Source organism: Rhinopithecus bieti, unplaced genomic scaffold, assembly GCF_001698545.2.
Source record: "Rhinopithecus bieti isolate Rb0 unplaced genomic scaffold, ASM169854v2 scaffold_11515, whole genome shotgun sequence".
Classification (NCBI taxonomy): Eukaryota; Metazoa; Chordata; class Mammalia; order Primates; family Cercopithecidae; genus Rhinopithecus; species Rhinopithecus bieti.
Genome location: NW_016806755.1, coordinates 109,580 through 131,442, shown reverse-complemented (window position 1 = coordinate 131,442; position 21,863 = coordinate 109,580). Strand labels below are relative to the sequence as shown.

Sequence of the window (21,863 nt, the reverse complement as noted above, 5' to 3'; positions counted from 1 at the left end):
GACTGCAGAGGCAACAAGCATAAGGAGACGACTGATGGGTGAAGCAAGGGGTAATCACGCTGCCAACAGGTGGAGAATAAAGGGGAGGAGGCAAGGCCAGCAGGAGCTCCACCAAGAGACTGCTGGTGTGCTGGTTTGTGCAACAGGTAGTAGTGACTTAGATGAGGCCTGAGTGATTCCAGACGAACAGGCACTGACTTTCCATTTTGGTTTCACAGTAACTGAGGTTCAGCTAGGGGAAGGTAAACAGGGATGCCACACGCCCCACAGTGTGTGGGATATGGTACATAATGAGAAACTGTCCTGCGTAAAATGTCAACAACGCCCCTGCTGAGATACACTGGACTAAGATGTTAGCAGTGGAGATGGAAAAAAGTGGATGAATTTGTGATATAGTTCTGAATGAAAATTCCTAGGACTTGCTAATAGATTAGATAGGGGAGGTAGGGAAGAGAAAATGATTCAACGATCGTGCCCAGGTTTCCAGCTTAAATAATTGGGTAGATGGTGTGCCATTTTCCAGAAAGTATAAAAATGAAGAGAACTAGATTTGAGTATGGTTAGGAAAAACAACAGTCCATTGTGGGTATGTTTAAATGTGAGATGGACATCAAGCAAAGGATTTGATACTGACTACTGGAGCCTGGAGGAGAAAATCAGGGTGAAGATGTAAGTACAAATATGAAAACAGCTGTGATCATCCAGGCAGAATGTACAGAAAGAATAAGAGGAAGGACACAGACGAGAGCTCAAGATTAACCCCAGCATTTAAAGAGGGGGTAGAAGAGGCTGAGAAGGAAGGGCCTGAGAGACAAGTTAGAAAGCCAGGAGGAGGCTATTTCAAGAAGGAGGAAGTAGCCTGACATGCCGAATATAACTGAGAGCAGTTAGAAGGAAGAAAGAAGTATCCATGCCTCAGGCAACATCAAAAGTGTAACTGACAAAAGCAGCTTCTGCAGCATGGTGGGAGTAGAATGGAATAACTGGAGTGAAACTGAAGACATAATAGGGGAGAGAGAATATATTTACAACTCTTTAACAAAGTTTGGCTGGGTATAAAACACAATAGAAAAACGAAGGGATAAGAGGGAGATGTAATGTTAATGGATGATTTTGTTTGTTTTTTTTAATACAATAAATACGGGAGTGTGTTTATAGGCTGGTAAGAATAATCCATTAGGAGAGGTAATAACTGAAGACTAAGAAGGAAAAACAAAACAGAGTGCAGAAACCAAGGAAGAGTTCAATCACCACAGATAACCTTATAAGCCTAGCCCAGAATTCTCTTGCACATTGCATTTCTGTACATCTAACCACTTTCCAACTTGCTACCTCTCAGGAACTCAAGCTCAATATGATCAACATTTTCCCAAGGTTACTTGTTTTAATAAATAATCTTATCGTTCACCCAACTGTCAATGATGTGTAATGTACCTGTGCTCTCTCTTTATCTACCAATCACTACATCTTGCAAACTATTTTCCAACCATTCTCAAATCTGTCCACTTCTTTTTATTCCCACCACCTCCTCTCTAGTCAAGCCACCATCATCTCTCCTCCAAAACAAGGCAACAGCCTCTTACCTCTTCTCTGCACTAGCTTCATTCTAATCCACTCTCCAATGTACAGCTAAACTCACTTCTGATGAACAGAATTTGGTGGAAGTGATGCCACATGATTTCTGAGTCTAGGTCACAAAAAGGCTGGCTTCCACCTGGAACTCTCTTTCTTGCCTTTCCTGCTCTGGGGAAATGAGCTGCCACTTTGTGAGAACATTCAGGAAGCCTGTGGAGACCCAAGTGAAGAGGAACTCAACTTGCCAGCCATATGAATGAGCCACTTTGGAAATGAATCCTCCAACTCCAGTCAAGCCTTCAGATGACTGCAGCCCCAGCCTGCACCTTGGCTACAACCTCTTGAGAGACCCAAACGTTTCCTAGTGCTGCCTAAATAGGAGCCTTAATTGTGGTTTGACCTGCTGGGTTTTCTGGCTTCTAGTACAGAAAAATAAATGTATTTCTTGTATTCCAAAACTGTAAATCTGAATATTCTGTAGAAACATTGTTAAAAATGGTATTTGAGTTTTATGATAGCTTGAAGATCAGGAATTATGCTATCTACATGTAAATTTAATAAACGTCTGTGGCCTCGTATGAGACTCCAATGCAATATCTAATGTTGCTTCCATTGGAAAATCAGCTCCAAGTTACAACCAATGTAGAATATGACCAACCCACTCACAATTTGGGACTGTTATGTCACACAAATGTTCGTTAAATGTTTCTTTTTTTTTTTTGAGACGGAGTCTCACTCTGTCGCCCAGGCTGGAGTGCAGTGGTGTGATCGTGGCTCATGGTAAGCTCCACCTCTCGGGTTCATGCCATTCTCCTGCCTCAGCCTCCTGAGTAGCTGGGACTACAGGTGCCCGCCACCAAGCCCGGCTAAATTTTTTGTATTTTTAGTAGAGACAGGGTTTCACCGTATTAGCCAGGATGGTCTCGATCTCCTGACCTCGTGATCCAGCTGCCTTGGCCTCCCAGAGTGCTGGGATTACAGGCGTGAGCCACTGCGCCCAGCCGATTAAGTGTTTCTTAAACGGACTACCAAGCTTCTTGGGCACAATAAGTCTACTTAGATCAACCAGTATAACATCCATAGTACATATGTGATATGTGAACATACGTGGATTCCTAATAAATATTTGACTGAGTCTTAATGAATAATCATTGAGAGTTTTCTCTTACTCAGTTTGCTGATTGATTTATGTAGATGATTTTGGAGTCATATACTTGATACCTTGAAGGGAGTTTGTTAATTTCAATATTTTCTTTTCAAGGAAACCACATAATCTGGACTAAACAATTTAAAGGCTTTTATAGGCTGGGCGTGGTGGCTCACGCCTGTAATTCCAGCACTTTGGGAGGGCAAGGCAGGTGGATTACCTGAGGTCGGGAGTTCAAGACCAGCCTGACCAACATGGAGAAACCCTGTCTCTATAAAAATATAAAATTAGCTGGGCGTGGTGGCACATGCCTGTAATCCCAGCTAATCGGGAAGCTGAGACAGAAGAATCGCTTGAACCTGGCAGGCAGAAGTTGCAGTGAGCTGAGATCGCACTACTGCACTCTAGCCTGGGCAACAACAGCAAAACTCTGTCTCAAAAAAAAAAAATTAAAAATTAAAAAAGGCTTTTAAATAAATAAAAAATAATAATTATTGCCTTAACATGACCATTCAACATTCCAGCAAGACAACAAACTAGCACTACATCCTTAATGTGGTATAGTTTAGGAAGAGATCTTACATACCTCATACTAGTTATGCCATAATCAGGTGATACTGATCTGTGAAGTCCTTCTCTTGAACAGTCATTTTGTAAACTAAAGAATCAAAGGCCCTCCTCCCCATAAGGAATAGTACTGAGCAACATTTTTGTCCAATAAATGCTTATACTGAATAGACACATTTGGAATGATATAAATAAGTCACCTATATGTACTTTTTAGGGGCCTTAACTATCAATAAATCAATGTTGTTTGTAACATCCCATGCATTTTTTGTTTTGATTTTGAGACAGGGTCTCACTCTGTTGCCCAAGCTGGAGTGCAGTGGTGCAAACATAGCTCACTGTAACAGTCAATCTCCTGGGCTCAAACAATCCTCCTACCTCAGCCTCCCAAGTAGCTGGGACTACAGGCCTATGTCACCATGCCCTTTTTTTGTGTGTGTGGTAGAGATGGGGTTTCCCTATGTTTCCCAGGCTGGTCTTGAACCCCTGGGCTCAAGCAATCCGTCCACCCTGGCCTCCCAAAGTGCTGGGATTACAGGTGTGAGCCACCACACCCAGCCTACCATGCATCCTAATTCAATCTTCTTTTCCACAAAAGCAACTGTCACAGTAATAGCAAAATTCATTCACTTATTTATAACAAACATAATATCTGTAAAGAGAAATAAGGTTTACAAATTAAGCTTCTATAACTTTTCTTGAAGTATGCCATGATAACATGTGGAATATATCTGCATTTAGTTTTTAGAGACTACAATATTTAGAAATAGTTAGAAGGAGCATAAAACACTGAGTGCTATTTTGTAAGCACATGTAATTTATACAGTAAAAAGAAAAATATCTGAGCTTTTGACTACCTATTATTCAAAAAACAATGTGTTTTTCGCTGAGTTGGTTAGCAGTTGCACCATACAACATTTATTTGCTAGCTTCAGTTTCTAAGGTAAAGGTGGGAAAATAGGTTAAATGTCTTACTAGCTTCCACAACAACTCAGAGGCGAGATCATATGATACTTTTAGCCTTTAAATTCTAATTATATGTTAAGGTAGGAAAATGAGTTCTTTATGAGCCATTTAGACTTTGGTTAAAAAGTAAACCAAGGAAAATGTTTCTTTGGTACAGCTGTTTGAAGACACTAAAATCTCCCAATTACTGCTTTAAGAAATTCCTGTAACGATTCCTGGGAAATTTTTGCTTCCATAGCTATCTATCACTCAGGGAAAATTTTATTCTCTTCGACTAGCTCTAGTTAATTCTTTTTAGAAAGTAAGGGTTTACAGACTAATTCTTCCAGATCTATAATAATTATTTTCCATCAAATTGGCTTGCTTAGTTGCCTTACCTATAGTATATTTTCTTCATAGTAAATGGCAAGCAGCTAAAACACTGTTTATAGATCCTGTTCTCATCTGTTTCTAGTTCCAATCCACATTTTGCGCAGCCAGTATACACAATGTTGGGAAGAGAAGAGAAAATACTCTTCAGAGAACTGTGAGCATTTAGAGCTATCTTCTGAGTTTCTGTAATAGGAAATGCCAGCTCTGAAATCTGGGCTTTAATTTGAATCACTCCTATAAAGGACAAACAGATATATTATAAATTATTGGGCCAAAATTATAACTTTAATTTATAAACATGGCTAATTTTATAGTTGATTTACAGTCACTTGTAGTAAAAGGATACATGGAAGTCTTGTTCTTGGTCTTCTTTACTATTTTCCCAGAATCTAAAGGCAGGGGGTCTGGCTGCAACTGAGAGCAGGTTTACTTGGCTAATTTGACTGAACATGTGGTGTTTCCTTCCTCCCCATCCTCTGGAATCAGGCAACGTTTAAGTTCAATACCTCCTTTAGAAGAAATCCCTTCGACTACTTGAAACTAGCTAACATGCCCTCTCTCCTTGCCCTGTCTTCTTTTTAATTGATCATAGTCAAAAGCCAAATAGGAGGTGAACTTTTCTTCTTCTCTCTACCCAAAACTATCAATAGCCTGTCCTCTTTTAAACTTTTTTCCAACTTCCCGCTCACCATTATCATCTATATACTCTGGGTGTAGGTTATAAAAAGTTCTCATTTATTAATCGTTTCTCAGGTGACTCATGAGAAACCTCAAGCATATTCATAATTCACTGCTAATGGCTCATCCATTCACCAGTAAACAAATACTGAACATCTACTATCCCCGAGACATTATTTTTTCCTTATTTACTTTTGTCTTACTGTGTACCGGTGAGGTCGTTTTTCTGAGCATTATTCTCCCTTTCTCCATAGTCAATTTAAAGGCTTCTTTAAGCCTTAAGCCTTCAAATTTGTTCTTCTTCATCCTCTCAGAAGTAAGAATACTCCAGGTCAAGAACTAATCACTCTGGTGTCCTACTGTTTTCTGGTTATCTCTTTCAGAGTTCAGTTAATGATGAGTCTTTCGTTCTTAACTTCATTTGCTTTAGTCTTTCAATGCCCAAAGATAGTTTCATCATCTCTTCCAATTATATCACATATCCCTACATAAGTTAGCAGGAGTGCATAGCGATCAAATACGTAACAAGCTGTAGAAGATTCAATACCACATTTTTCCAAAGACATGTTAAATTACTACAACATTTTGTTTTGTTTTGAGACAGTCTCACTCTGTCATCCAGGCTAGAGTGCAGTGGTGCAATCTTGACTCACTGCAGTCTCAACCTCCCTGGGCACAAGCGATCCTCCCACCTCAGCTTCCTGAGTAGCTGGGACTACAGGCACATACCACCACAACTGGCTAATTTTTGTACTTTTTGTGGAGATGGGGATTTGCCATGTTGCCCAGGCTGGTCTCTAACTCCTGGGCTCAAGTGATCCACTCTTCTTGGCCTCCCAGAGTGCTGGGATTACAGGCTTGAGCCAATGTGTCTGACCTAAAAAATCATGTAAAAAAAATTTCAATTTTTATTTTAGATTCACGGAGTAGATGTGCATGGTTTGTTACACGGGCATATCGTCACCCAAGTAGAGTCTTCTGTAGTAAGCAGAGTACCCAACAGTTAGCTTTTCAACCCTTACTCTCCTCCCTCCACTCAAAAAGTGTTTTTTTTTTTTTTTTGAGACAGAGTCTTGCTCTGTCGCTCAGTCTGGAGCGCAGTGGCGCAATCTCGGCTCACTGCAAGCTCCGCCTCCTGTGTTCAAGCAATTTTCCTGCCTCAGTCTCCCAAGCAGCTGGGACTACAGGCACCCACCATCATGCCTGGCTAATTTTTGTATTTTTAGTAGAGGCAGGGTTTCACCATGTTGGCCGGGCTGGTCTCGAACTCCTGACCTCAAATGATCCACCCACCTCGGCCTCCCACAGTGCTGGAATTACAGGCATGAGCCACCCCGCCCAGCCTAAAAAATTCTTAATAATTCAATTCTTAATAACTCAATAATTTTAAAAGAATGTTCACATAATCCTATCATTTTGTTAATTCATATGCCTCTTGAAAAGAATTAAAAGGTCATGTTGAATGTGGACTTTGCTTTCAAGGGGATCACTCCTGCTGAGCACTGAAATTCTGCTGGCAGTAAGATGAGGTACTGGGTAAGCATCTTCATTTCTTTACAAGGACTCAGGCCTAGCCTCATCTCCCTCTGGCTTTTGTTGTGCAAGCAGATCCTTCTAGGAAATGCTCTGATGCTGATCTCTCTTTCTCCTTTTATGTAACTATAAAATAGGTTAGGGAAAAGTTGCTTGTGTTTTCATATTCTCTCTCTATTTTGTCTTAAAACACATACACTATGACAGAAACTATGAATTCAGCCCTCATAGCTGAACATAAAGAGAATGAAAAAGGCTAAAAGGGCCTCTGTGAACAAAGCCTCTGAAGGACTGATTTGAATGGCACAGTTTTGGCATGGCTTCTCAATGAGGAGCACACCTCCAGGATTTCCAAGAACATGCACAATTTCTGACTGCATCCTCAAACAAGTGGGGCTATATCCTCAGAATCTTTCATCATCAGTGCGGTGGCCACCTATTTTGTTGTTGTCCATGATGTTGTTTATTTTTATTTTTAAACCTAATTCTAGGATTTCAATCCCAGCAGATAACTGCTTTGTGTAAGCAGTAAGTAACAGAGTTGACTTCTCCATGGCACCAAACTAAACGTCTCTGCAAAGTAATGTAGCCCCTCAACTGTGTCTGGCATTCCTTCCTGTGGTGACCACCTCTGTGTCTGGAGTTTGAGAAGCAGAGCACTGGAGGGGCACATGAATATAAAACTGGCTTAGGAACTTACATGATACTATAACATTACCAAGATTTTACCAGTTAGTATAAATCTAGAGTCTTTTATGTCCATAAAGCAACTTCCATTTTTGAAAATGGTATGAAAATTTTATAGTATAAAAGCTTGTAAATTTTCTATCATCTGTTTATCTTCCAGAAATATTATTAATTTAAATTATCTGCTGGTATTAGTAAATGTTTCAGTGTAGAACTAGGAATAAGAAGTTCTTCTCTGAGAATGAAATCTCTGTATCCAATTATAAGTTGGGTTTTTTGAGAGGTGTTGTCTTTTTTGTTTTCTGCCTGTATCCTCCTTAGCATAGTTTTATGATATAACAACGCTAACCTTCAATCATATATTGGAAAACATATTTACACACATATGTGAATTAACCCAACTAGTTAAAATTTTAATCTGGCATTTGGCCAAGATAAAGTAAGGAACTGAATTTATGGTCCCACCTTGTCATATAATAAAAAGTAGGTATTTGTTCTTTGTCCCTGGTTCCTGGCACATAGTTCCTAAAGCCACTAGAATCTAGTTCAGATATTTGCAAAGATTTATATTTCACTTTTATGTAGAATTATACATTTTTACCACAAGTGGTATCCTTTTTGCTTATATTAAAACTAGCAGTGGGCTGGGTGTGGTGGCTCATGCCTGTAATCCCAGCACTTTGGGAGGCCAAGGCAAGAGGATCACTTGAGTCCAGGAGTTTGAGACCAGACTGGGCAACATAGGGAGACTCTGTCTCTACCAAAATAAATAAATAAATAAATAGTTGGGTGTGGTGGTGTGCACTGATGGTATGCACTAGCCTTCCCTTCCCTCCTCAGCTACTCGAAAGGCTGAGGTGGGAGAATCACTTAAACCTGGGAGGTGGAGGCTGCAGTGAGCTGTGTTCACACCACTGTATTCCAGCCTGGGCAACAGAGCAAGACCCTATTTCAAAAGAAATAAAAATAGCAGAATTTATGTATATAAAGATCTTACCTGAACACTTATCCTCTAGGTGGGTTGCTAAGTCTGATATCTTCACAAAGGAGGGTGTACTTTTTTGAAATTTTGCTTTAAATGTAATTGCCCTTATATCATCATCAAACAAGCACTCACAGGATGACCAAGGCGTTGTATGCAACTCTAGGTTTTCTAATGTGTAATTGCGCTGAACAAAAAGATATTTAAATTCCCAAATATAACCTTAAACAAAACAGTAAAACAAAAGTCAGCAAAAGGAAAAAAAAAAAAACCCTAGGCTTAGTATCAGATGAAATAGATTGATCTGATTAAGTCAGCTGAATACTAATCTTTTATCACTAAAGAGTTTGGGTAAAAAGAGATAAAATATGAATGGTGCATTAAGACAACAGAAGCATGCTAGAGATTATTATCATTATTATTGTTAGTATTATTTTTTCCGAGACAGAGTCTCGCTCTGTTGCCCAGGCTGGAGAGCAGTGGTGCGATCCTGGCTCACTGAAACCTCCACCTCCCAGGTTTAAGCAATTCTGCCTCAGCCTCCTGAGTAGCTGGGATTATAGGCGCGTGCCACCACTCCCGGCTAATTTTTGTATTTTTAGTAGAGACAGGGTTTCACCATGTTGGTCAGGCTGGTCTCGAACTCCTGACCTCATGATCCACCCACCTCGGCCTCCCAAAGTGCTGGCATTACAGGCATGAGCCTCCATGCCGGGCCGCTAGAGATAATTTTAATAAAATATTTTCTAAAGATTCCTTGCCCTCAGCTGGGTGCAGTGGTTCACGCCTGTAATCCCAGCACTTTGGGAGGCTGAGGTGGGCGGATCACAAGGTCAGGAGATCGAGACCACGGTGAAATCCCGTCTCTACTAAAAATACAAAAAATTAGCCAGGCGCGGTGGTGGGCGCCTGTAGTCCCAGCTACTCAGGAGGCTGAGGCAGGAGAATGGCGTGAACCCGGGAGGTGGAGCTTGCAGTGAGCTGAGATCGTGCCACTGCACTCCAGCCTAGGGGACAGAGCAAGAATCAGTCTCAAAAAAAAAAAAAAAAAAAGATTCCTTGCCCTCCTGAATGGTCATCATTTATCATAACCAACTGCTTTACAGAGTAGACAATTCTCATGTATCTATCCATAGGCAAAGTTTTGTTTTCTTTTGTTTAAAGAAAGGACACTGAAATGAACCCAAGTCTAATATTTCAGTCATATTTCAATACCTTAGTTACCTTATTGTCTGAACAAAGCATTTAGACGCAATGCCTTATTTTAACTCGTCCGTAACAAATTCTATTCTTAAAGCACTGTACCATAGGTCTGCAATAATCAGTACTCTGTATAGTAAATCTCAACTTCAAAAAAAAATATATAATAAACCAAGAGGGTTTTTTAGCACTTAATGTTTCTTCCATCAGCTGTCTTTGAGTGGTTCCCACCTTACTTCGACATATGTTATTTCCTACACTATATTCTTAGTTTTTCACTAGAGATTTTTTTTTTGTTTTTGTTTTTGGTGGAAATCCTCAAAATGATCGTATCTGTAGGAGAGTCACTAGCTAGAACTAAAGTATTGTTCCAAGTTACTGCTTAAACCATCACTAAATAAGCTTTCTTGTCTTTATTACAAAATCCGCTTAAAAAGAGCTAAAGAGAGCCAAGGAAATTAAACCTATGCAGTATAATCTAACACCCTAAATAAACGTACGCTTTTAAGCAGACACCAGTTTGGGATTTATTTACTGGCCTTGACTTAGTAAGTCAAATTATGTCTTGTTATGTATGTATTACTCTACGTTGCTTTTAAATTACATAAATGCTTGTCGATACCACCAAAATCTTAAAAATGATACAGCAACCCTCTATTTTGAGGGATCGGTTGTTTTTTATTTTTACTATCTATCCATGATCCGATGATAGAATCTAGGTTTCAGCTACATCTTTACCATAGTTAATGATAAATCTAGAGCCTATCATTATGGGCTAAAGTCCCAATTTGTTCTATTAGTCAGTTCCTCAGAAGGTTCTGCAGTTTGCTTTACAATGCTGATGACAGTAGCTGTTTTCCATATCTCTCTACCAATTTCTAAAAGAAAATCTCTATCATATTACTTTGTGTTTTCAATTACTTGTCAGAACATTTTTCCATGTATTTATTGGCCATTTTTACTTTTCTTTGGGACTTGCGTACTCATTCCTTTCCCCCTTTATTCTATTAGATATGTGTCTTCGCTTATGCATTATTTCTGCAATGTAATTTTTTTTCTGTTTTTTTGGTTGCTTTCATTTGTATATGGTGGTTTTTATGTATTAACTAGTTTTGTTGCAGGATTTTATTCCCTACCAACCTTTGGCATTACAAATAATTTTGCCATATTTTCTTCTACTATTCATTGTTTCATATTTTCTTATTGAATCTCTGAATGTACTAAAAGTATATTCTGCACAAAAAACATAAAGTTAAATTTAATATATTTTTCTCAAATTGTTGCTAGATTTCCAACGAACTATTCTTTTCTTTTAAAAAAGCAAGGTTTTAATTTAATTTAATTTTTTATTTTTATTTTTTTTTATTTTATGCGACGGAGTCTCGCTCTGTTCCCAGGCTGGAGTGCGTGCCCGGATCTCAGCTCACTGCCACTCCTGCGCGGGTTCCGCCATTCTCTGCTCAGCCTCACAAGTAGGCTGGGATACAGCGCCGGCCACCCTCGCTCGGTTGTTTTTGTATTTTTTTTTTTAGTGAGACGGGGTTTCACTGTGTTAGCCAGGATGGTCTCGATTCCTGACCTCGTGTCCGCCGTTCTCGGACCTCCAAAGTGCTGGGACATTCAGGCTTGAGCCCTGCACTCCTGGCATTTTATTTTTAATCTATAAAATAAATATATTTATTGTAAAAATATTTAACGTAAGAGACAAAGAAGGAGGTAACAGGTGAAACAAGACTGACCGTGTTTTATTTAATAAGCTGGCTAATAGACACTTAAGTTCATTATACTGGCCGAGCGCGGTGGCTGGCTCATGCCTATAATCCCAGCACTTTGGGAGGCTGAGGCGGGTGAATCACCTGAGGTCTGGAGTTCAAGATCAGCCTGGTCAACATGGTGAAACCTCGTCTCTACTAAAAATACAAAAATAAGCTGGGCGTGGTGGCACATGCCTGTAATTCCAGCTACTTGGGAGGCTGAGGCAGGAGAATCACTTGAACCCAGGAGGCGGAGGTTGCAGTGAGCAGAGATCGCGCCACTACACTTCAGCCTGGGTGACAAGAATGAAACTCTGTCTCAGAAAAAAAAAAATTCATTATGCTTAGTATTCTCTCTACTTTTGTATATGCTTGAAGGCCTTTGTAATAAAAGTTTTAAAAGTAAATGCAGATGCTCACACATAAAATTCAAACTAAAGGTATAAAGAAAAAATTAAAGCACACATAATACTACTATACAGAAATAACCACTACTAGCATTTTGGTATACATACATATTTCCAGATTTTCAAATGTACATACGTATTTACAGATACATTTTTATTAAAATGAGATACTATCACACAAAAAGGGTTTTCTTGAAAATTTTAATGTATTAACTTATGTAAACAAAAAATATTTATTATATGTTAACATAATATATTTTCTATACACGAAGTTTTACAATCCACTTTTTTTTTTTTTAAGATGAGGACTTGAACTCCTGGGCTCAAGCAATCCACCCACTTCGGCCTCTCAAAGTGCAGAGTTAACAGGGATGAGCCACCACACCTGGCCTATAATCTACTTTTTAAACTAAATAACACATTACATATATCTTTCCAAGCTAATGAACATAGACATTTTTTATAGTAAATATATTTATGTATTCACCCAGACCACAAATATTCCCTTAACTGTTTTCCCATCCACTGAAATAAGCTCAAGCTCTCATAGTTGTATTGTGTGACCCTGTCTTCCTGATCACAGTTTTTTGAATCAAATTTACTCTGGGCAATCAGATTCTCTTTGCTGGGAATTTGGAAATGGGGCTGGTCACTTGAAAAGAAAAGAAAAATCAGGAAAACAGAATCACTTAAGTAATCCTTCAAAACTGGTATTTTATCTTAAAAGACTGACGTGAGGTATTGAAGTAGATATTAAAACTTTAAAATGATGGTTATAAATCAGAGGGGCTGGATGAATGAATGCACAAAGAACAACATCTTAATTCCTGGATTCATATGTTTTCAGTACTAACCTAAACACCATCGAATCACCTAGAGACAACTGTAATTTCTCTTCTATTAACCAAAAAACTATTAGTTTTAAAAGAACATTCACATTAAACATGGAGCAATCTGCTTTGTTACGGCTCCACTATACCTGTGACCTACATTCTTGTGTAGCATGCACTAGACTCATGTTCTCAGCCAGGCTATGGTGGTCAATGATCATAGTTAGTCTATCACTGATACATGTTTGTCAGCTTGCTCAACCAAACAAACATCTGTCCCTGTTTGATCTTAACATAAAAGTCCAAAGTTAGACTTATCTCAAATCCGAGTCATAGCTATTAATGATTAAGAGAGACAATGTGACAGGTCCTACCTACAAATAACTATTTGGAAGGCAGAAGTTTGGAGAGGCATTAACTCTTTCAGGTAAAAAAATAATAATATACTGAATCAATCTCTAAATTAATTTAGCAGGGAAAAATAACTCATAAGCCACGAATGAAACTAAAGGATCTCACAATAGCAAAGGGAAGATATTATACTATTTTAATGAAACATCAATTCCATTTAATTCAATATGCCAGAAATAATTTATGCTTTAAAGAAAAATGTAATCATGGGTCATATTTTAACACTGAACATTCTAGGGATGGCTAACAGTGCATGCTTTTAAAACAACTATAATAAAAATATGAAACACAATAATTTATTGAACAGTAATTGTGACTTGAAAGAGTTAAGGTAACTCCCCTGACATCTGTCTTATAATCAGAGAGTTTATTTATCAGAGTACTTTGGCTGAAAAAAAATTGTAGAAGCTTCGCCAGAATTAAATGTTTAAAGAATGTTATTTGAAGCAGGTAAGATCTTCACTAAAAAGGTAAAGTAGTATATCTTGGAATAAATTTAAGCCTTTATTTCACCACCATCAATTATTGAGGACTTATTAGATAAATGAATTGCTACAAGAGGTACAAAATTTTAACAGAAGAAATTTGCAGAAGAATATTCAATCATGATCACTTGTATTTCAAACGCTGTCTAGTCTCTCAAGATTTTCTCCATCTCAGGCTCATAAACATTAATCATTTACCGAAATATAAATAGGTTAAATGCTTTTTGGTGTATTTACCTTTTTTCCTTTGAAGTTGAGGGTACCAGGCTGCTCCAGGACCCCATAATACAAGCACATAATGTTGATCTTGGGCCTGTTCCACTGTTAACATAACTTTTTTCTGCTTCTGTCCTCTATAACTGTATACTGCCTCTGGAAAAGGAAAATGAGTATCTTAGATGACATTACTCTATCACATGTGATACCATACTTTAATAGCTGATGATACATATATAGTGATAACCAAATGGTACACTAAGATGGTCTTATATCTTAATTTTTTCATAATCTAAAATTAAGGAAGCAGTCAAAATGTTTACCTGTCAGTACAGTGAAATCAACAACTCTTAGTACTGCGTGGACTAATACATCAGGCTGAAGGTGCTCCAATTCTACAAAGTCTATACTGTTCACCCTCTGAGGCTGCCTCGGAGGAAGATCTCTGAGGTAGGAATGTTTTGAGGACACATATGCCAGTAAGTCTTGAAGTACAACATCACTAACTACACTGGAATCTAAGGAAAAAAAATACATACAGACAAAATATGGCAACATTATATTTTTCTTGACAAATAATATTTTTTAGAACTGTATTTTATGTTATAAAGTATGATTAGATATAAATTATAGTTTTGTTTTCTCTAAAACATGTACAATAGCTATGTCTTGAATCAGTTTCGATGCAAAAATAAACTTGATATTTTTAATCAATGGAAATGGAATTATTTACTATCCCCAAGAAACTTGTGCTGTTCCCATACTTCTCTACTTTGTTAATAATATCATTTTTCTATCAATTAACCAAACACAAAATTTCTGTTCTTTTTTGATTCCACCACCCTATAACAGCTTCTTTTAAAGAAGAGAATGTGCTTTTTTTTAATTTTGCCAATCTGATAGGTGAGAAATGTTATCTCCATGTAGTTTAATTTGAATTTCTCTAATGATAAGTTATATTTGATAGCCGTTTTTATATCTTTTTTTGAAAATCGACTGTTCATCTCTTTTTTGCATTTTCCCTTTTTCCAGGCTAGAGTGCAGTGGCATGAATACAGCTCACTGTAGCCTCGATCTCCTGGGCGCAAGCAATCCTCCTGCCTCAGCCTCCTATGTAGCTGGGACCATAGGCATGCACCACCACACCTGGCTAATTTTTTGATCTTTTGTAGAGATAGGGTCTCACTATGTGGCCCAGGCTGGTCTCAAACTCCTGAGCTCAAGTGATTCTTCCACCTCAGCCTTCCAAATGCTATGATTACAGGTGTCAACGAGCACACCCAGCCTTTGTCACTCAAGGTTTAAAAGTTCTTTATATATTAGGGATATTAGCTTTTTGTTATATGTTGCAAATATTTTCTCCAAGTTTGTCAGTTGTCTTTTGACTTTGTTTATGGCGTTTTGGTCATGCAAAATTTATTTTTCTATAGTAAAATGTATCAGTCTTGTCTTCTACTGCCCCTGGATTCTGAGTAATATTAAGAAAAAGCCTTTCCCTATACCAAGATTACAGAAGATTCATTCAGGTTTCCTTCTCATTGTTGCATGATTTTATTTTTTACATTTAGATTATTAATCCATATGGTGTTTATTACTGTTTGTTGTGAGATATGTGTCCAATTTCCCTTTTTTCCAAATGGCTACCCAGTTGTCTCAGCACCATTTATTAAGGAGTTAGCCTTTATCTCACTGATTTCAGATACTATCTTTGTCATATATTAAATTGCTGGGTCTAATTCCAATCTTCTTACTCTATTCCACTGGTCTATTTGTCTATTCATGCATCAGTACTTCACTGTTTTAATTACAGAGGCTTTATTGTATGTTTTAACATCTGGTAAAGCTAGTTCCCCTCCTCTGTAGTTTTCCTTTGTCAGTCTTTTCCTAGCTATTCTTGCGAGTCTGTTTTCCCATATGAGCTTTAGTATTGACTTTTATATGCCACAACATAGCTTGTTGATATTTTCATTGGAACTACACTGAATTTACATTTATATTAACTTACGAAAAACTGACATCATTATGATGTTGAGTCATCCTATCCAAGAACAGGGAATTTCTTTCCATTTTATTTATGTCTTCATTTCTTTCTGGAGTATTTAAATTTCTTCCTTATATAGGCTTTGCATATTTCTTGTTAACTGTATTTTTTTTTGTATTTTAAACTCTCTTCTTTATTACTATAGTAATGAGTTTTTCACTATCATTATGCCCTCTGTTTATTATTTGTGTATATTAAGTCTAATTACTATTATTATTATTTTTTTGAGACAGGGCCTTGCTCTGTTGCCCAGGCTGGAGTACAGTGGTGCAATCACAGCTCACTGCAACCTCATCCCCCAGCCTGGCCTCAAGCAATCCTTTTACCTCAGCCTCCCAAATAGCTGGGACCACAGGTGCGTGCCACCATACCCAGCTTTTTTTTCTTTTTCTTTTCTTTTCTTTTTTTTGTAGCCTAGGCTGGTCTTGAATTCCTGGGCTCAAGTTGCCCACCCACTTTTACCTCCCAAAGTGCTGGAATTATAGACGTGAGCCACTGCACTCAGCCTAATAATTTTTTTTTTTTTTGAGACGGAGTCTTGTTCTGTCACCCAGGCTGGAGTGCAGTGGTGTGGTCTCGGCTCACTGCAAGCTCCGCCTCCCGGGTTCACGCCATTCTCCTACCTCAGCCTCCTGAGTAGCTCGGACTATAGGCACCCAGCACTATGCCCGGCTAATTTTTTATATTTTTAGTAGAGACAGGGATTCACCTGTGTAGCCAGGATGGTCTTGATCTCCTGACTTCATGATCCACCCACCTCGGCCTCCCAAAGTGCTAGGATTACAGGCGTGAACCACTGTGCCTGGCCTAATGATATTTTTTAACATTAATTTTGCATCCTGTTATATCACTGAATTCTCTTATTATTTAAATTTATTTTAACTTTGATCCCCTGGAGTTTTCAGGTATGTTATCAGGGCATTTGTAAATAGAGATAATTTCCATTCTTCTTTATCCATTCAGATGCCTCTTCTTTCTTTCTTAGAATCTTGCTCTGTCGCTCAGACTGCAGTTCAATATAGTGGTGCTCACTGCAACCTCCGCCTCCCAGGTTTAGGCAATTCTCATGCCTCAGCCTCCTGAGTAGCTGGGACCACAGGCATGTACCATCACACCTGGCTAATTTTTCATCTTTTTAGTATAGACAGGGTTTTCGCCATGTTGGCCAGGCTGGTCTCGAACTCCTGGCCTCAAGTGATCCGCCCACCTTGGCCTCCCAAAGTGCTGGGATTACAGGCGTGAGCCGCCACGCCAGGCCAGATGCCTCTTCTTGTCTAAGTGCATTGGCTGATAATTCTAGTACAAAATGAATAGTTGCAGAGATAGTGGACATCCTTATTTTTTTCCTGGTTTTAATGACAATGCCTCGAGTGCTTTTCTATTAAATAAGACACTGGCATTAGGACTAAGTGTATCTATTTTATTGCTATAGTATTAATCATATTGTAATTATAATGCTGTATTGATGCTATATTTATTTATTTAAGAAAAAAAATTTTTTGAGACAAGGTCTGACTCCAGTCACCCAGGCTGAAGTGCTGTGGTACAATCATGGCTCACTGCAGCCTTGACTTTCTTTTCCACTTAAGCCTCCCCAGTAGCTGGAACTATAGGTGTGCACCACTACACCTGGCTAATTTTTCCGTATTTTTAGTAGAGATGAGGTTTCACCATATCATCCAAGCTAGTGTCGAGCTCCAGGACCTGCCTCAGCCACCCAGAGTGCTGGGATTACAGGCATAAGCCACTGGGCCAGGCTGATACTATATTTATTGATACTGAAAGGGAAAGTATCCTAATATATTACTAGTTAACAGTATTATACAAATGTTGATTTCCTGTTGTTGATATTGTACTAAAGTTATATAAGATGTCACCACTGGGAGAAGCTAGATGAAGAGTTCATGGGACTTTATGTATTATTTTTGCAATACCTTGTGATTCTACAATTTCACAGATAATATTTCAAATTTAAAAGTTTTTAAAAAAATATTATCTGTATGCTAATAACTCTAAAATTTGCCTCTTAATTTTAAACTTGTCTTCTGAGTACTGAACTTTGTTTCCAGTTCTTATACAACATCTCCACTTGAATATCTCAAAGATACCTAAAACTTAACATGCCTTGAAACATAGCCGTTTTCCCATAAACCAGTTCCCTCTCAGTCTTTCCCAATAATGGCTACCTAGTTACTTAAACCTGTAATCAAGTAGCAGTAGACTGTCCCTCTTCCCTCATTCCCAGATCCACGTTATCAGAAAATCCTATTAACTCTATTTACAAATATATCTCAACTCTTTAGCTCCACTGGCCTCCCATCATCTCTCAACTTCAGCTACTGTAATAACTTCCTAACCCTGATTCTACTCCATAATCAACTCTTCTCAACTAGAACCATGGCATTCTGTCTCTTAGCCCTTTGTTAGTTTCCTGCACAGCACTCATTATCACCTGTAAATATTTTACTTATATGTCTGTTTCATTCTTTTTTTTTGGTCTGTCTTCCACATGAGAACCTAAGCTCCATGAGGACAGGCACCATTGTACCCCCAGTGTACAGTAAGCACAGTGCCTGAAACAATGTCAACACATAACAAATATATATTGGATAGATGAAGAAGTCTTAGTTGTCTATGAAATATGTCAGAGTTTATTTCTGCTGATGGGCCACCCTAGTATATAATGAAACCTTGCCCATTCCAAACACAGTTCTTGTTATTCTAATTGTTGCTCTTCCCTTCTACTCGCTCTTTCTTTAAGAATTCAAAAGTTGGAATTCCATGCTCTATCTTCCATGTACATCCTATAACTTTCCTATTATTCCAGTTATCTTCTTGTATAATCAGTATATTTCCCTAGCTATATTCTTATATGATATTTCAGAATTTTATCAAATATATTTTGCTAGCTTATTATTTCTCCCTCTAATATTACTATGTTACTACTACATTATGTGCAGGTTCAACATCTTATATTCATTTCCTCACTTAATATTCATAACAACCCTATAAGGTATGTATGTATTCTTATCTCTATTTCAGAGACAAGGAGACAGAGGTATAGTGAAGTGAAATAACTTGCCTAAAGACAGACTGGACATAAGAGGGCCAGGATTCAAATCCTGATCTATCTGAGTACAGTGATCATAACCACAAGTTTATACTGTTTCCCTTACTTTGTTTTCTTTCTTTTTTTAAAAATTTTATTACCTAGAGAAGGAGATAGCTGCTAGTTTCTTCATTAAACAGCTTCTTTTAAAGAAGAGAAAACTGGACGTTTAAAGAAGGAAGATAGCTTTTCTTAGCAGTGGTAAGTAGGAGAATAAGGATTTAAATCACAGCTGTCTGAATATGAGACCAATACATTTTTATTACCCCAAGGATTCTTAATCAGAGGCTCAGAAGTTCCACAGAAGAACATCAGAGGTCCATGGAATGCTTTACAATTATAAGCAAAATTTTGTGCCTATCTACAGAAGTCCAGTTTTCTGGAGAAATGGTCTAAAGATTCTCAAAGAGGTCTTTGACTCCCTAAAAGGTGAAGAACCACCACTATACTGACTGCCTAAGAAAACAAAACATGAGACTCAATACTTCTTAAAATAAATGTGATTCACAATGCACAAGGTCATTTCTTAAAATTCTATTTTCATTCTTACTAATGAAAAGAAACCAATACTCTCCAACTGTTTAGAAAACATTTTGTAAAAGAACCATTTTAACCCTAATCTTTCCTAGTATGTTTTATACTTTAAACACTAATATATTATTTCATTTAAAATGTGTCTTACATTCTTCAGGCTGAATAGATGAATAACTCCCAAGATTTAATAACTGACTGCTAAATGTTGATTGTAGTACTGTCTCGCCAACCCATTGGTCCTCATGAATAACAACATCTAGAGAGAGAAAAAATATTCTGATTTTGCCATAAATTCCTTTACAATATGGTTAACTTACCAATCACAGCAAAATATTATGCATGCCTCCCATATACCAGGAAACTAGAGATCAAATAGGTTAAATAATCTGCCTGAAGGCATGAAATGACAAAACAGCAAATCTGAAATGTCAATCTAGGTAAATTAACAAAATTGTTTCTTTATATTCAAACGATATCAGTATAGAAGACCACTGCTCTATATAAAAAAAGTTTAACAGTTTTTGTTTACATAAGGCAAATGTTATCATGTATATTTCTGACAAATTAAAAATAATTTTCTTAGGACCAGAAGGCAAAGTAGTGGTTCCAAAGCAGTAGTGCCTAGGAGAGTAATAATATTCGGTATGGACTGGTCCCTTCTACTATAAATATATCTGAATATAATATAAGGCATTCTTAACACACTTGATTATTTTTCCCTAAATACCATGATAATTATCTTCCATGGAAGTTAAAAGTGAAAGACTTTGGAGGTAGGGAACATTTTCCTATTGGAAAGAGAGAGCTGTATATCTAAGACCGATAAAGTAGAATCATGTAGAACTAAACATATCAACAGGTAGAAACAATTGTAGGTGGAGCAAAACTTGTGAGCTGTAAAGAGAAAGAGGGGAAGGGAGCTATCTCTAAGGCAGGATCTAATCAGTATATAGTGTCAGAGGTATAAACATATATTAACAATAGCGAAATAATTTAGCGATAATGGGAAAGAAAACCAAGGATGTATAAATTCCAAGTGATTACTTACAGATGTAGATTCCAGACCCTTTCCTCAGCTTCTGAACCTTTTATCTACAACAGACTAATGAAAATTCCCACCTGGATATTCTATTGGCTCCCCAAACTCAGCAATGTCCAAACCTGCTTTTCCTTTCACAGTGCCCAACACATTTGTTGACACTATGCTGCTAATCAGGTAAACTAAAATCCCCACCTACCCCTCTGCTGCTTCAATGTGCCCATGCCCTGCCACTACTACTGTTTTACATCACACATTCCTTTCCCTCCCAACAGGTGCTTGTCCCCTCTGCAACTCATTTCTTACAATGCTAATGAGTCATTTATCAGAGCATTAATGAGTTCAGACGAGTGACACAGCACAGCATTAATGAGTTCAGGTGACTTACTGAAAAACAGTGGCTCCCCACTGCCTAGCCAGGAAGAGCTAGTACAGCATTCAAGACTTTTCATGATCCAACATTCAGGATGCATGTTCTTCAGAAAAAAGGAACAGATGAGAAATTTCAAGGAGAGCGTTCTGAAAGCTAGGACTCTGAAGCCAATGTTGGATTAGTCACATGGTAATCACTAGCAGTGCATGGAGGGGATGGGTAGCCTGCCCTGGCCTCCTGGCTCCTTCCTGCCCTCTCACTGACATGCCCTAGCTCCTAGTTCTTATTCTGTTTGTCCTTTAAACACTGTTGTTTCCCAATGGTAAGTCCCCTGTCTTCATCTAATTCTAGTCAGTAGTCTCCCTTAGGTAATCCTTATTTTTGGCATCTCTTCATTCTATTGCTAGAAGTATAATAGCAAACTGTCTACTGTGTTGGTATTCAATAAGATCTGAAATACATCTGTTACTTAAAATTTTTCAGTTTGAGCCGGGTGTGGTGGCTCACACCTGTAATCCCAGAACTTCGGGAGGCCGAGGTGGGCGGATCACAAGGTCAGGAGTTCGAGACCAGCTCGGCCAACATGGTGAAACCCTGTCTCTACTAAAAATACAAAAATTAGTCAGACGTGGTGACGGGCTCCTGTAGCCCCACCTACTCGGGAGGCTGAGGTAGGAGAATCGCTTGAACCTGGGAGGCAGAGGTTGCACTGAGCTGAGATCACGCCACTGCACTCCAGCCTGGGCGACAGACCAAGACTTCATCTCAAAAACAAAAACAAAACAAAACAAAAAACAGTGAGAATGTGAAGCAGAATGTCATGTTACTTTGCCTGGCTAGTGCCTGAGTAAGTCCTAAGCTTTTTGGAAGGCTGGGCTGGCACCGACGGTCCATTCTCAGGGTCTGTAGGGTCGGTGTTATCTGCTAAATGTTAGTAAGCAGTCCAGTGCAGGTATG

At 38.2% G+C, this 21,863-nt stretch overlaps 1 protein-coding gene across 14 annotated transcripts in view; it reads right to left on the bottom strand.

Moving 5' to 3' along the window:
* SHLD2 (shieldin complex subunit 2) overlaps positions 1–21,863 on the bottom strand; it is an 84,636-nt gene that overhangs the window by 6,802 nt on the left and 55,971 nt on the right. For 11 of the 14 annotated variants that reach the window (XM_017877516.1, XM_017877513.1, XM_017877517.1 and 8 more), the window contains 5 exons: positions 19,643–19,750; positions 14,134–14,328; positions 13,832–13,966; positions 8,523–8,729; positions 4,633–4,861 (listed from right to left, as the gene is read on the bottom strand). In XM_017877516.1, the coding sequence (XP_017733005.1) occupies positions 4,633–4,861; positions 8,523–8,729; positions 13,832–13,966; positions 14,134–14,328; positions 19,643–19,750 (874 nt within the window). The remainder of the gene's footprint in view (positions 1–4,632; positions 4,862–8,522; positions 8,730–13,831; positions 13,967–14,133; positions 14,329–19,642; positions 19,751–21,863) is intronic. The other 3 variants (XR_001886662.1, XM_017877521.1, XM_017877519.1) reach the window with 2 other exon arrangements.